The following is a 16852-nucleotide window of genomic DNA, read 5'->3' on the forward strand; positions in this document are numbered from 1 at the left end:
TGTATTCCTCATGTGATTATTTATTACCTCCCATTTTATAGCAGCACATCAACATCTGCTTTCAGATGTTGAAATACTGTTAAATACTTCATAATCCACCTCCTTTCTGCCCAATTTATTTCATTCTGTTGCCCCGTACCATCTCCAGAGCTTTCTATAATCACCTACCCTGTAGTTCCATATGCATCTTTTCCTCAAAGTCTTCATAAGTGGCGTGTCACTACCTAAATATGTCATTCCCCCCCACTGGAGACGATAATTACCAGCTGAGCAGGTGCACTGATCTCATTTTTCTTTTTGTTCATTCAGAACTGCCGTTTCAATCTCATATCGCTTGCTTATCTGCTTATTCATATCCCCTCTTATTTCTTCAGATCTCTTCACTTTCAATTTTTCCAAGAGCATTCCAGATGACTAGCATTAAAACCAATTCAAGTGTAATCTATGACATGCATGTCCTACACATCTCAAATTCATCCTGTCTTCATTCCCACACAACTCTTCCAAAATATTCATTTTTTTTTTTTTTTGCTTATGTGTCATACATGGGCATCACACTGATCACTTTCCATGCTGTCTTTCATCCTGTCAACATTCACCTTCTCACCATTCAAATATCCTTTTCCTCGCTACAGCTGATAACTGTCAAGACTTTTGTCCCCTTATTTGTTTCTTCTAATGATGGAACCCCATCGTGTTACTCTTGAATCATCCTTTACACCTTTCACAATATTATCATTCACTCTCCATTTTCAATCATCTAATCTCATGGTGCATACTCTTTATTTTACAATTTCATCAACTTTCAATTCTTACATTTTATTACTTGGTCACCTCTTTCCCTTGCTTATCCACTCAACTAACTCTGTCTCATGAAAATTGTGTAGGTCTGAGAAATCTGAAGAAAATCAAACTTCTGAGAAGTCTGAACCGTCCATACAAGACATTCTCTTAAGAACAGTCTTATATTATAAAGTACTAAAAGCAGAAATCAAATAAAAAATTTATTATGAATTAAAGATTTGATGATTAACAAGTTAAAATGAAAACATTTAAAAAAGAGAGGTCATGCTATATAAGCTAATGGTGGAAAGGAAAAAAAAATTCCATTTCTTCATGACAGTTAAAGATCATGTAGTAATGTTTAATATTACAGTTTAAAAGTACAATTTTAAAAATTATATGGCTAAAAAAATGCATTTTAAGAGATCCATTATGAGGGATTTCATTCAACTAGCAATATATCTGTTACACTAACTTAAATTTTCAAGTGTAGGATTCTTATTAAAAAAATATTTAATATTTCTTATAATTAGAGCACTTAAAGGTTTCTAGTAGTAGTGAACAGTACTTAAGAATACTGTTTTATCTTTCTCATAAGAAGAAAGGCTGATACACACCTGCCATTGTTCAAGTTGCTGCGATAATTCCACTTTCTGCTGCACTGCTTCCATCAACTGACTGTTAACGTGCATTACATCAATTCTGGTTTTGGCCAACTCAATTTCCACAGCATTTTTCCTATAAAATAAAGAAATGTACATGAAAATGCTATATCACATCCAAGCACAACAAAATTTAGATCTGTTAAAGAGGTAGGTCAAGATGAAATGTGACAGAATCTATACTACACACCAGGGTTCCAAAAGCAAGCACCAAAATTTTTTTTTTTTTTAAATTGCAGCTGCACCTATCAGTTATCACAGTAATACTTGCATATTATCTTGAATACATAGCAAAATCCCTTCTCTCATACGACAGAAAAAAATTATAACATAATTCAGGAGAAACTGAATATTTTTTCTACAAATATAAAATATTTATATTTTTACAGTGATTGTTTTTATTCACAAATTTCAAGTTCTTTAAAATAAAGAATTAGCATACTGTCCATCTCTAGAATGTTTCACAGCAAACTGCCATTTGATATATATATATTTTTTATTTTATTTTATTTTTTTTTTTTTTTTAGGAATATGATAAAGATATATGCTAAAGAAAAAAGGAAAATCAGTCTAATAATTCTTTCTTAAGTAGAAAAATCCAATTATATTTATAATACAAACAGCTTTACTATTCAAAGGAAAACTTCTTTGATATTCATCTTCATTCTTTCAATTCCCATTTATAATAGCCACTATAAGATCTAAATTTAAACAACTGCTGCTTCAGATAAAAGATACCTTTTCTTATGTGAGGGGTTTTAATTTATAAAAATATATCCATTACTTCACCAAATTCATGCTTCATTTCAAATGTTGCCATGGATGAGCATAAAATTCAGAAGAACCCTGTTAGTATTAAATATAATATATTTAAATACTTTAGGATACATATATAAAGAAGAAAATGAAGAGGAACAAAAATTTGTTCTGTGAATTGATTGGTTGCTGCAAGTCTTATTTAGAAGTTTGGAGGAATTAGTACTAATTCTGATTAACAGATTAACATCAAATATCTAGAAATGCATCCTGCAAGGTATCAGTCCTCCCTGGAATCAAGACTCATTGCAGAAGCTACTACCATCAGACAAAGCTTATTTAACTATGCTGCAAACTCATTCACCATCTGAATACTCTCAGGCAATGCATTCTAATCACCTATCAATCAATCTTCATGTAAAAAACTTACTCCACTCCCTGCTCAGACCCTCCTTGTATGGTTTCCAGGGTGGCCTCTTGTTCTCCCCCCCCTCCCCATGCTATGAAAAAAACCTTACAAACTCATCTCAGTCATATCCCCCGCCCTGCTCCTTTCATTCAACTAGACTTTGTAAATTACATTTTCTCAATCTGTATTCATACATAACATTCCAGAAACTACCTTAGTTAACCATTCTGAACCCCCTTCCAATATATCTTCATCCTGTTGAAATCCCAGTGACCAAATCTATGCACAGTAATTGATATGTGGTCTGATCAAGGCCCTGTACAAGGAAATCATTACCTTCTCCCCCCCCCACCGATGAAGGTTCTCTTCACCATTGCCATAATCTTATATCCTCATAATTTTAGCAAACAATGTAATCCATAAATTTTAAGCCCTTATCCATCACCCAGATCCCTTATCTCTGCCTCCAAGATATCTGCACCAAATGGTATACTCTGCATCCCATCTTGACTTCCTGATTAGACTTTACACTTTGATATGCTGAACTGGCATTCCCACTTATCCAGTCTATTCAGGTACTCTTTTGAAGCCAGACGGTCTATTCTATTCCTCAGTCCTTTTCAAACCTGAATATACAACTACACATCTCTATTCAACCTTCCCCAGATATCATTAAAACGTACAGGTTAACGATATCTGCAATGAACCCAGAACAGACTCTTGGGGGGTATACACAACTACTGACTTGCCTCTTCCAGGATGTCTCTCCTATATACAACTCACTGATACCCATCTGACAGCTAATCGACAATTCAATGCACTAATCTATTATCCAACTTTGCTCGCCATCAGTTCCAATTGAATTACCTGCTCGTCATGGAGCAATCTATTAAAGACCTTGGCAAAATCTATATCTACCATATATTTAGATTGTCTTCTTGTAATGAGTGAGTAGATTGCTAAAACACTATTTTCCTTTAGCAAATCCATTCTGTCCAAAGAGAATGCTATTATCAACCCAATTCTGGATCTTGGCTCTCACTAACCTCTCCAACATCAGAACTCAGATTTTCTTACAATTCAAAGCCTCAGTCTTATTTTATAAAACTGAACAATTTTACTCCTTCTGCTCTTTTGGAACTTGGTCCAGTGTAACACATGTTAAATAAGTCAATCAAGGCAGTTGCTATCTCAAATAGTCTCTCAAAATTAGCATCAAGTTTACGCAATTCTCTATATACTTTCTACTCCCTCTCCCTCCTTTCCTCATTGCATTTGAGCTCTGCATGATGTCATTCATGAGAATAATCTTTCAAGGCACCTAGGCATAATGATCAAGAGAGCAAAATATTTCATACTGAAAGTAGCAGTATATCAGAGTGTCGAAACAAACAAGCAATATACAAATGGAGGGGGAAAAAATGGGAAACAGTCAGTTATTTGGATTCAAATTAGCATAAAAGAGCTTCATAAATTTCTTTGAAAAGACATGCATATTTAAAACTGCTTATATGGAGAGGGCAAGCCTCATTCTGGAGGACAGATGCAGTGTTTGGTATCAATAGGACCAGACTCTATGTTTAAGAATTGCTCATTTAATACTTCATCTGACAGTGGATATTCTAATCATTTTCAAACAATATCATCCATCCATAATCATTCTTTCTTCTAGTATTAGAAGAAAGAAGTATTATCAAAAGAACCCCCTCAGATTTTATCTGGCCTTATTACTATGTAAGAAACGAGGCAGCTTTACTAAAGTGAGGTCATGTCATATCATTATAAAACTATAATTTTATAATGATAATGTTTTATGATGATACACTATGATATTGTGACTTTGCTAAAGCATTTGAAAGGGTAGGACTGCTTTGGCATTGGGACAGGTTGCCAAGGTTGACAGTGGTAAGATATTTTACAAATTATCAAAAGTGGTCATGCTATAAAAGGCATTTAGCTGTGCATTTGCCAAGGATACTAAAAGCCTAACTAAGCTGCTGGACAGAATGCCACATGAAAGGCCATTGGATAAATTGCAAGATGTAGGATTGGAATAAAGACTCACTTAGGTAGCTGATATATAGGTATCGCAAAGTGGTACGTGGAGAGGAAGGGGAGGGATTTTAATCAACCAGATTTAAGGTGACAAGTAGCATACTTCAGAGATCAATCCTTGAACCATTATTGTTTATAACAATGATACTGAGAAGATGTTTATTTGCTTCCAGTGCAAAGACAAACAAGGACAATCATTGATGCTGCTGCTGATATGCAGCACTTACAGAATGATGAACAGGCTGTAACTGTGGACAAATGATAATGGCTAGCAGTTCAATGTTAGTAAGCGTAACAGTATGCACTTTGGTATAATGAGATTTTCAATGGTATGTTAAAATAGTGGAATTATACTTGGAGAAATGGACAATGTTATGGATTTTGGGATTATGGTGGATAAGAAGTTGAAGTTCGAAAGGTGAAAAAAAAATGCAAATACAACACTGAGGATAATGAACATGTAAGGAAGTCATTTTGCCTCTTTACAAGACAATGACATGAATGCACTTGGATCAAAGCTGCATCTGTGTGCAGATTTTGGTCTCTGGGTTCTGAGGGAATGAATGCCACAGTTGAGAGAGTACAAAGAAGATACCAGGATTATGGAATACAGATCATCAGGACAGACAGAGTACATAGACTGCAGACACTGGTAAACAGGAGAAAGAGATAATATGATCAAGGCCTATAAACTTCTAAAAGGATGTTATAGGATACTAGTTAATGGAAATTTTTTTTTGTTGTTGTTATATGGAAGGTGGGGAGAGGACAACATGGCATCTGTGGAAGTTGAGTTTGTGTGAAGTTAAGACATAAGCGAGCTAATTTTTCTCTCACAAAACAGTGAGAGAAGAGCATGAATGAGTTTATAAAGGTATGACAGCTGGTGCCAATGTCAACTACCTGAATGAGTCCTTGATTCTCTAGAGGTCTCTGATAATAAAGTTTTTTATTATTATTATCATCATCAGATACCTCTGGACTGACAGCAGAGTTAAATGGCAAAAGGTGAAAAAATGCAAATGTTGTTGAGATTGTGTGAAGTGGAGGAAGTAAGCAAGACTACACATGGTACAAATGCTAACAAAAATGAGATGGTGAAAAATAAAGAGAATGACTGGAAGGTAACAAGAGAGTGTGTGTTTATGTGGAATCATTCAGAGCACAACATTATTATTATTTGACACCTCCATCGAGTCCAAAGACTCATCGAGGGAGGGCACCTGCTCTATAACTGTCTTCACAACTCAATCCACCAACTGACCACAACTACACCAATGCTATCTACCGCTGACCACCATTAGTATTTCCAAAGACAATCACAAACATCCATGCCCACAGCGGGATTCAAACCCGCAACCTTTTGGCTGGTTAGCGTAACATGCAAGATAAGAAGTGCTTTGGCAAAGAAGTAAATGAAGTGAGATATGAGGGAAGAAAAAAAGAGTATGAAAGAACAAAAGGAGGATAGAGATTCTATGGAGACTGCATAAGAGGACTGCTTGAGAAGTGACAAAATCATGTCACACTCAAGCTCAGGAATGCAGAGTGAAAGTGAAAGATGGTTATTTTGGTAAGTACAAATGATCTGGAACATGACTTGCTATATGAGAGAAGATTTAAAAGAGTTACTGGTAAAAGAGAATAAGAATGAGACAAAGATTGTGAGCCTGTTGCCATAGCATACTAAGAAGTGCCATAGTTGCAAGTGAATCAATTCATAGGTTATGCAGAGGAGAATGGTGTGAAAAAGAGTTCAATAACCAAAAGGACATAAGGTGGTTTGTATATGAATGGATTCTAAGTTAGGTGTCTTGAGAAAGTATTGTTCAGCAAGAAGTGCAGAACCAGGGAAACTAGAGAATTTGGGGGGGGGGGGGGAGATAGTGAATGCAGGCAAGCGTGCATGCAAGTATCCTATTAGGTGAGTGGGATAATGATGCCAAATGTGGCTCCTAAAGATTCTGAAATTGTAATACAGTATGGTTCAAAAAAAGAGTACTGAACTTCAACTTCCCTTCAGCACATGCACTATGAGATATGCCATTTGACTGCATGCACATTAACAGAAGAGTTTATGTAGAGTCTATGCCATTGCATTTAGCTGTAGCAATGATGTTGACATTGGAAAAGGAGATGTTTATTGTTGTGCATTATTTTCATTCACAGGGAGTTGGTAGAGCAAATGGTCCATGCCTACGACATGATTGTGAGCAGTTCGTCATTTCTGTAAGCATGCCCCAAGCAATAGCATCATCATTGCTTTAATTGAGAGGTTTCAACATACTGGGAGTGTTCTGTCAAAATGCAAAGGGCATTCGGGGAGACCACAAACTGTTAACACAAATGAGAATCGCAGACATGTGCTGGAGTAAATGTTACAGTCTCTGAAAATGTCAACACCAAACAGTGGTAAAACTTAGGATACCAGAGGCAGTCACTATAGAGAATCCTTAAGGAGCTAAGTGCCTTTTCATACATCATTCAGGTGGGTCAGTGTTTAACAGCAACGGATTATTCTGCACAGCAGGATATGCATGCATGCAATACTATGCATGCATGCTGGCCAATGTCTATGAAAATCCATCCTCTCTCCATAATATCTAGTTCTTGGAAGAAGCACAATTCCATCTAAACAGTCATGTAAACAGATGAACCTACAGGTTTTTGATTTCTCAAGATCCTAATTTGTCCAAAAGAAACCTCTTCACAGCGAGAATGTCACCACATGGTGTGCAGTTTCCAGCCATGGCATAATTGGGCCTTACTTTATTGAAGAGGGTGGTGTCACCATGACCCTGAATAGCAAATGCCACATCAAGAACGTGTTAGTTCTGTTCACCCAGGATTTGCATAGGATGTATCAAGCAAAAACATTTCATGCACAGGTATTCCGACAGGATGGAGCAACCTGTCACACATCACTCACATGGTTCTAGAGTCTATTTATCAGAACATTTCCCTGGGAGGCTCATTTCGAGGTTAACAGAATTTCCATACCCTTCAGATCCTTTTGATCTCACATCGCTTGATGCTTTTGTTTGGGGTATGTTGAAGGAATGGGTATTCCATTCCTTCAACATATCCCAAACATGACCTGCTGTCAAACCTTGATGAACTAAGGGATAAAATTACATGCTATGTTCAGCAGATGTCCTAACCCTTGTTCTCCAAGATGACAGAACCTTTCAAGTGCTATGAATCCTCTCTTGAAAAGACAAGGTGCCCATTTCGAGCATATGATCTACTTAAATTAAGGGGATATTAAATCCCACATAGTTTTAAAACCGAATAAGAAACTCAAAGATTGGAATCAGAGAGTTTCTTGCCAAATATAGTAAACTATAAAGTATCGGCGACACTAGCGTTACCCAATGCAAGTGATCCTAGTACGTAGTACAATACCAGACGACTCGTTGCAAAGGTGGGGGGAAGTTCAGATTGCTATTCTTAGGTATTTTCCATAATGTAAAAACACATTTCCTAGGAAATGTATGCTGTTATTACATTATGGAGGGAGGTCACTACCCAGACCGGTTTCAGCCTTTTTTGAGGCTTCATCAGTGAGTAGCTAGACCTGATACCAAAGTGTATAGCGAAAAGAACTTATATACTCTGCGAACAAGTTTTCCAAACAGGTGCAACCATTAAGTTACTTAAGTATAAAGAGCTAATGAAGCTTATTAGCTCTTTATACTTAAGTATAAAGAGCTAATATATAGCGAAAAGAACTTATATACTCTGCGAACGAGTTTTCCAAACAGGTGCAACCATTAAGTTACTTAAGTATAAAGAGCTAATAAGCTTCATTAGCTTATTAGCTCTTTATACTTAAGTATAAAGAGCTAATACTATTAGTAATAGCTAAGTAATAATACTATAAGTAATAATACTAATACTACTCACTGATGAAGCCTCAAAAAAGGCTGAAACCGGTCTGGGTAGTGACCTCCCTCCATAATGTAATAACAGCATACATTTCCTAGGAAATGTGTTTTTACATTATGGAAAATTCCTAAGAATAGCAATCTGAACTTCCCCCACCTTTGCAACGAGTCGTCCGGTATTGTACTACGTACTAGGATCACTTGCATTGGCTAACGCTAGTGTCGCCAATACTTTATAGTTTACTATATTCGGCAAGAAACTCTGATTCCAATCTTTGAGTTTCTTATTCGGTTTTAAAACTATGTGGGATTTAATATCCCCTTAATTTAAGTAATGTTTTCATTGCCGAAATGAAGCTTATTAGCTCTTTATACTTAAGTAACATATGATCTACTATTTTTTAGTTGTGGATGTACATATCATGTACAAACATATTTTTTTTTTAATAAACCCATTTACTCCATAACATACATCGTAGTAATTCAGGGGTAGTGCAGTTTGTATAATAACTGTTGGTAGCATTCAGAATAAGAGAGGAGTTTGACATTGGTTAGTTCAACTTGGCCAAAAGTTAATTCATTTGAGGCCATTTGATTTTATATATATATATATATAAGTGTGTGTGTGTGTGTGTTGTTGTTGTTGCTGCTGCAATAGGCCAGAGTGTTACATCAGTAAATTAGCACAAAGGAATGCAGAATGAATAATCATTATGGGGACTACAACTACGAGTGGAAAGAGGGACAAATCATATGGAGAGAAGAAAATAGAATTTATACAGTTGTTAAGTAATCGTTATGTGAGTCAACATATAATGACAAGGACTTGAGGTTTGAGAGTGGTGGATATGATACTGTATCTCCATTTGTCAATCTTCTTACTGATAAGACTTCAAAAATCAATTTATAAAAAGCAATTTACACCTAATAAGTTGATCATTACAACATGTTTTGTGTTATGGTGCACATGCTTCCAGTGTCATAAATGAGGCATGGCGAAAGAGGTGCCCGGCATGGGCGCAACTAGGTTTGGGGAGTGCAAAACGTAAAAAATATAAAAAAATAAATAAATAAATAGATATAAAAGTCTGCTGTTTTATATTATATTTCTAAATTTCGGCAATATGCCACTTTAAACACACAAACTCTACAACACACTGCAATTCATTTTGATGGGGTTAATAGTAAGTATTTAACATATTGCATTTAGTAAAATTTAACTTGTTACATTTAAATTTTTCAAAAGTTTTGTCATTTTTGGGTTAGGGGGGGCACAAGTTAGACACTTGCCACAGGCGCTTCATATCCTCGTTACTGTACTGCATGCTCCTTAGAATATGCTTTACATTGTAGGTAGATACTTAAAGCAACTGTTTTCAACATACAAAAAAGCAAAATTTTTTTACTTTTTTGTAAAAAAGCAAAAAAGCTTGCATCATTCACCAAAACTATGTTTACATAAGATGAAAAAAATTATTATAACAGTATTCGACTGTGCTAAAAAGTAATTCAAGGTGACAATTCCTGTTTTAACTCTTACCTAGCTACAGCCTGATCTCGTACTTCCCAAGCCTTCTTCACAATTTCATCTTTTGCTAAATTACTGTTATCCATGTCTAACCTAAATTGATCCCTCTGTTCTTTCAGAGCTGCAAGTTCAGCTTCTTGAATGGTTAACTGAAAATAAACCAATTTAAATACAATATATGCAATGCTCAAGATTAAAAATATGATGTTTGTATTTTCAACAAAAAATTATGACTATTAAATTACTTCAGGAATTTGCAACGTATAATGGAATATTAATTAAAAGAAACTTTAATAAATGCTTCCTATATTTCGGCAATGTCACATTGCCATCTTCATGGGAGCATACAACTATGATATGTGCAAGCAGGCACTACAAAAAGCAAATGAGACAGAAGAGAGAAAACTAACGCTGTTCCTAGAGTCCTAAAGGTGCCCCCCTAGCAGGCTATATTGGGTTGTCTTGGCTGTTGGGCTGAAGTTCTCAAGATGCAAGCTTCCCAAATTTGGGGCAGTCTCATGCACCCAAATTTGTTGAAAAGGCTATGTGGAGGTGTCTCCTCCCAGTTATACAGCTTTGACCCTTAAGCACCCCCATACCTTAAAAAAAAAACACTGCCACTGTTTTCACCTTGCATCTTCACCTTTTGTGTGGGCATAATTCCCCTGCTATTATCATTTTCCCCCTCTTATTACTCTTGCCATTCTCCTAAGCATTGTACACTTCCATTTCCCACCAAGATATTTGTATTTGTTTCTTCACATCTACCACTGCCTGTTTATATCCATTCCCACTTATCCCATATTTTCTCCAGGCTTGATTATTTCCCTTGTATCCCAAGCCATTCCATTCCTATGCTGGCCATTTCTACAGACATATGTTCATTACCTATATCAAATTTCCTTATGTTTGTCTACTTCTCCACATACACTACTCATTCCATTACCCTTCTATTTTGTATTCCTTTTCTCATCTCACACACCTCTTCTTCATTCATGAGCACCTTAGTCTCACCTGTTCCATTTTCCTGCTCGTTGCTCAGTCTTTCTTCAAGCAATAGTCTTTCCATTTGTTTCAATGGATTTTGGTGCAATTCAATCTATTACTTCTAGATAGTTTCATCCATCTTTCAAATTCATTCCATACTTTAACAAACTACACTCCTTTCACATTTCCATAAACATACCATTTATAATTTGTGCTTGTCATGCCTGGACAAAATACTGATTTCCTTTCCTGCCACAATACCTTTAACTCTCTCTCTCTCTCTCTCTCTTCAGTCTCCTAATATCCATCTTCATATTTTCCTCTTATTCTTCTTCCTTTTTTCGTATTACGCCTATTGGCCTGTTAAGGAGCTATCCTAAGCCCTTCCAAGCCATATCTGTCCCGAGGATAAGGTGGCTAGCCCTACGTCTGTAAATGCATGTGTTCACGGGGCCAGTTTGCCTGCTTGCAGGAGGAAAACTTCAGATAAACTGGGGAGAAAAACCCTGCAGTCCATGCCCAAGACCAGCTAACTTGGCTATGTCTGAGAAAGATCCTGAGCTCCTCATGTCAATGACGGGAATCGAACCCAGGACACTCCTTTTCCAGGTACATGGTTGCGAAGCACATAGCCACTTAGCTAATCACGCGAAATCCTCCTATTCATCCTCATATTCTCCTCCTATCCAAATAAATCATTTCTCGCAACCATCATTAATTTTCTCTTGCTTGTTTACTTATGTCCAAAGCATCAACTGTCCCCTCTTCTCAGTCTTGTGCAGCGGTTGAAGGGTTTCCCTTTCCTCGAAATCTGGGTTTTTTTATCCCATAGAATAGACATACCAACTAAAAGAACACAAATTTACACACATAATACACCTCTCTCTCTCTCTCTCTCTCTCTCTCTCTCTCTCTCTCTCTCTCTCTCTCTCTCTCATAGCCTTAGTTGCTTTGGCTATAATTCCAAATAACCATATCTCTTCCTCTGTTCATCTCTCCTCCACAGAAAACAATAGAAAATCCTTGTACACCTCATTCACACATTTATGGTATTTTATTTTTATAAAATTTAAAATTTTTTAATTATAATAAATGAATACTTTTCATTTTCATAGCATTGTTTTAATCCCCAAAATTTGAACACATTAATGAAAAGTATTGTACAAATGTCTATATAAATTTGTTTCCATTACTATAATCTGTTTCATATCTTTACATCCCATAAAATAAACTTTAACTTGCAAGTAATAAGACTTCTATGTTGTCCATCGGCCATTAGTGAAGGCCTCACTCAGTGAGCAACATATTTATTGAAATCATTTATATTCTCAGCATTCTCAATGCATTCCAGAATTGCATTTCACCCACCACTCCACATTACAAAAAAAAAAAAAAAAAAAAAAGATTCCTATTCCTTTCTTTGCCATACATTTATGCAACTTCAAATTACCTCTCATTCTCTTCTTCTGCTCTGTATGTTTCTTTCTATATTATTAATCTCATAAAAATCCCCTTTGCCAACTTAAATCTCATCCTCTCTTTAGCCAATCCTTTAAACTGTGTGTGTGTGTGTGTGTGTGTGTGTGTGTGTGTAATAATATTCAAATTTGAGCACAGTGTGTAGGCTAACCAGTGCCTTATGCAATGGCTTTCTTTCTTCCACATTATTACACCGCAGCAAATTTAAATACGAATGATTGTTCATTCATGGAATCAGCCTCAGCTCTAAAAAAACTTTCCAATGTGGAGAACTGGCAACTGCTGACTTAATGTTCAATCCCCACCTTCTCGTGGTGCACCCTATTAGGTATCTACCAAGATACTGAATGAATGAGGATGGGCTGGCAATTTGGAATTCAGCTGACTAAATTCTTACTGGCTTACACCACAATGTAAAATGATAGTACATGACAGAATTTCATGCTAGTTGGAGTGTCGTCAGGTTAAACAAGGTCCCCATTGTTTTTGTCAAGGAACCAGGGCAAACAGTGCAAGGTCATCAACTGGAACAAATCCTACAAGACATCTCAACTGAACATCAGCAGAGCTCAAGATTGGTACTATTAACATAAGCATCAATGGAAAATAAATGGAACTATTAAAAGAATTGGATAAGTACCAGATCAACATAAGTGTAACTGAAACAAAAACAGGTGGGATCTTGCTAAGCAAGAAATATAAAATGTAAAATTGTTATTGCCTTATATACAGGCAATAACAATCAGAAAAAATGGAGTAGCCAATAGTATTCAACACTGAATATGAGGATAATCTTGAAATGGCAGACAATATTAAGTGGAGTGATGTGAATGGGGAGCTGGACAGACTTATTTGTGCTTATGGTCCACAGAAGGTTCTACTAAGGAAGTAATGGAGGAAATTTTTGAGCCATTAGAGAAGGCAGCTGATACAATGAAAAACTAAAACTTGGTCCTTGTTGGAGAACTAAACAGCAGAGTAGAAAATAATTACCATATAGAAATGTTTTAAGAAAATTTGGAGAAAAGTGCAAAGCTAATAATAATTGTAAATGCTTGCTGAATTTCTGTTCAAGACACTGACTAGTTATTAATAACACCACATTCCAACATAAAAATATGCATAAATCCAAATGGAGAAAAGATTAAAGAAATAAGCAAAGTTTCATTCACTGTTATAGTTGATCTTTAGAACAAAATTTTAAAGGAAACCAAAAACTCTTCTATAATGTTTTAAGAAGAACGAGGTCAGAGAAAGAATGCCCCATAAAGTTTATCAAAAATAAGGATGGAAAGTTACTCACAAATTCCGAAGACATCATGGAAAGATGGAAACTGTACTTTCAAGAATTATTGGAAGATGGAGGACATGGAAAAAATAGAACCCTAAGAGCAAGACACACAAGCAAAATAGAAGATCAGAGTGAAGAAATTCATGCAAATGAACTGTTAGCAGCAATAAATAAAATAAAACTGGGCAAATCAGCAGGCCATGACCAAATAACACCAGAAATGGTAAAGAATTTAGGAACGAAAGCCATAAAATTTCTTTTACACCTATTCAATGTTGTATGGAAAAAGAAAATTATTCCAAAAGACTGGGAAGTAGCTATAATAATCCCTATATTTAAGAAAGGAGACAACCGCAAATGTGAAAACCATAGAGGAATTTCGCTTTTAAGCATTCCAGGAAAATTATATACCCACATTTTAGAAGCGAGGCTTAGGAATCAAATAGAGGACACGCTGGATGAAATGCAATATGGCTTTCGAAAAAATAGAAGCACACAGGATCTTATCTTCAGTCTTAGACAAATATCAGAGAAAACATTGGAATATGGAAAAGAACTACATTCATGTTTTATAGATTTTGAAAAGGCCTTTGACCGAGTTCCCAGACACTTAATATGGCAAGCATTAAAGAAAAACAAGATACAAGATAACTTAATAGCAGCCATACAAAGCCTCTACAAAAGTAATAGAAATTATGTAAGAACCTGTAATAATAGATCAAAAGAATTTGAAACAAATGTAGGAGTGAGGCAAGGCTGTATCCTCAGTCCTCTTCTCTTCATCGTAGTAATGGATGAAATTTTAAAGGCATGCCAAACAAAAACAAAAAAGTTCCACTTAGGATACAGGAAACTGAAAGAAACTAGGATTTCACATATGGCTTTTGTAGATGATGTAGTGATTCTAGCAAATACAGCTGAAGATCTGCAGTACAATATCAACATTTGGCATGAAGAAACAAAGAAAAGGAATATGACCATAAATATAAATAAAACTAAAACAATGATCATATCTAGAAACCAACAAAAACACACAATAAAAATAGAGAATCACCAACTGGAACAAGTCCACTCCTTTAAATACTTGGGATCTTATATACAAGAAGATTGTAGACTAGACACAGAAATTAACAACAGGATAAGAGGGGGAACAAAGCTATTCTATGCAATGAAAGGCCACTCCTAGATAAGAAAGAAGTCACCCAAAATACCAAAATGGCAGTGTACCGTTCAGTGTTTCTACCAACATTAACGTACAGTTGTGAGTCTTGGTGTTTAACAACAGGAAACACAAATAAACTACAAACAATTGAAATGAAATATCTCAGGAAAGTGGCACAAAAAACAAGACTAGACTGAATAAGAAATCAAACCATAAGAGACAGCCTTCAAGTTGCACCTCTGAATCAATTCATAACACAAGCCCAAATGAGATGGTTTGGACATCTCAATCGAATGGAAGAAGGAAGAATAGCAAAAACTGTATACGAAAGTCAGAAAATAGGAAAAAGAAACATAGGCAGACCCAGGAAAGGTTGGCAAAAGGAAATTAAAGAAAAATTGGAAAAGAAGGGAATTAACTGGAAAGAAGCAAAACAACAAACCTTGGACAGGACGGCATGGAAATCTCTTTGGCAAAATCTCGATGCTTAAAAGCATAAGAGATCATAGACGAAGAAGAAGTTATAGTTGATAGCAATGTTTTCTCACAGGTTCAGGACACAAACGTATGCAGAGGATTTGAAATGGAAAATGATCATTTTCCATTTCAACTCCTTATCTCCTTAACTTATCAACCTCGCCAGAAAAAAATAGCCGTTTGGCTTTTCATCTTAGTTATAATATGTTATAATATAATATAGTGACACACCTTTCTGGCAATCGTTTAGCAAAAGTATGCAAGTTCTTTTCACTTAAACTCTGATATTCTAGGTCTAGCTACTCACTGATGAGACCTCAAAAAAGGTTGAAATCGGTCTGGGTAGTGACCTCTCCTCATAATGTAAAACAGTACTACATCTCCTAAGAGCTGTGTGTTTTTACATTATGAGAAAATATCAAGAATAGTGAGGGAGCTTGCTCCACCCTTGCAACGAGTTGCCATGGTGTGGCACTACCAAGTGGTCACTTACGCTTGGATCCGCCGACTCGGCATGAAACGTTCAGATCATAGTTTTCGATCTTAGTTTCGCTTACTGGCTGAAAAACAATAAGGGATTTTTATCTCCTTAATTTATCAACCTCGCCAGAAAAAAATAGCCGTTTGGCTTTTCATCTTGATCATTCTTTTGTTTTGAGTAGAATAAAATTGAATTTCATATTTAAGAGAAGAGTGTGTAAGAAAGTTTTAAAATGAATCAAAGTTGAGCAGCTTTCAGAGGTGAACTGTAGACTTGAATACACAAACATAATTAAAGAAAAAAATGATAGTTTGAAAACAAGAACCAAAACTTTAGAGTTTCAGTGGCAAACTCCGAAGAAAACATTGATTCAGCCAGAGAGACATGTGATAAGCTTGTCTGTAAGGATAGAAAAAAATCAGAACTCTATGCAACCATAGACTCAGGAAGTTAAAGACAGTCAAGGAAAAGAAGAAAGTGTATGGAAAGTTCCAGGCAAGTAAATCAACTTTAACTCTTAGAGAATACAAAGAAAAATATAAGAAAGCAAAGTACTGTGGCAAGAAGGTGGCAAAATATTCTGGAGACTATTGAAAAAGCTTAGAAATGGAGAAAAGAGTAATGTAAAAGGAATCAGAGATGATTAAGGTGACATGAAAACTGAAGATAAAAGATATTCTAGATATTTGGAATAATTACTTTGAAAGACTGCTAAATGAAACATGCAGTGTCGGCACAGTAAGAAAAAACTCCCAACAGGAATGCAGTCAGGAATACACACACACACACACACACACACGTGTATTATATGTATATATAATTGAACGAATATACAATTAAATTGAATGCAAGAATTATAGAAGTATTTCCATACTGAACGTTCCTGGTAAAATTT

General features: G+C 35.7%; 1 protein-coding gene across 1 annotated transcript in view; it reads right to left on the reverse strand.

Moving 5' to 3' along the window:
- The window catches only part of LOC150095721 (bicaudal D-related protein homolog), a 155139-nt gene that overhangs the window by 10362 nt on the left and 127925 nt on the right, over window positions 1-16852 (reverse strand). The window contains exons 9-10 of the mRNA XM_090410035.1: window positions 10093-10229; window positions 1401-1521 (exon numbers count right to left, since the gene is read on the reverse strand). Of these exons, the coding sequence (XP_090266161.1) occupies window positions 1401-1521; window positions 10093-10229 (258 nt within the window). The remainder of the gene's footprint in view (window positions 1-1400; window positions 1522-10092; window positions 10230-16852) is intronic.

Source organism: Typopeltis vanoorti, chromosome 20 (assembly GCF_054136105.1).
Source record: "Typopeltis vanoorti isolate ZY-2024b chromosome 20, IOZ_Tvanoo_1.0, whole genome shotgun sequence".
Taxonomy (NCBI): domain Eukaryota; kingdom Metazoa; phylum Arthropoda; class Arachnida; order Uropygi; family Thelyphonidae; genus Typopeltis; species Typopeltis vanoorti.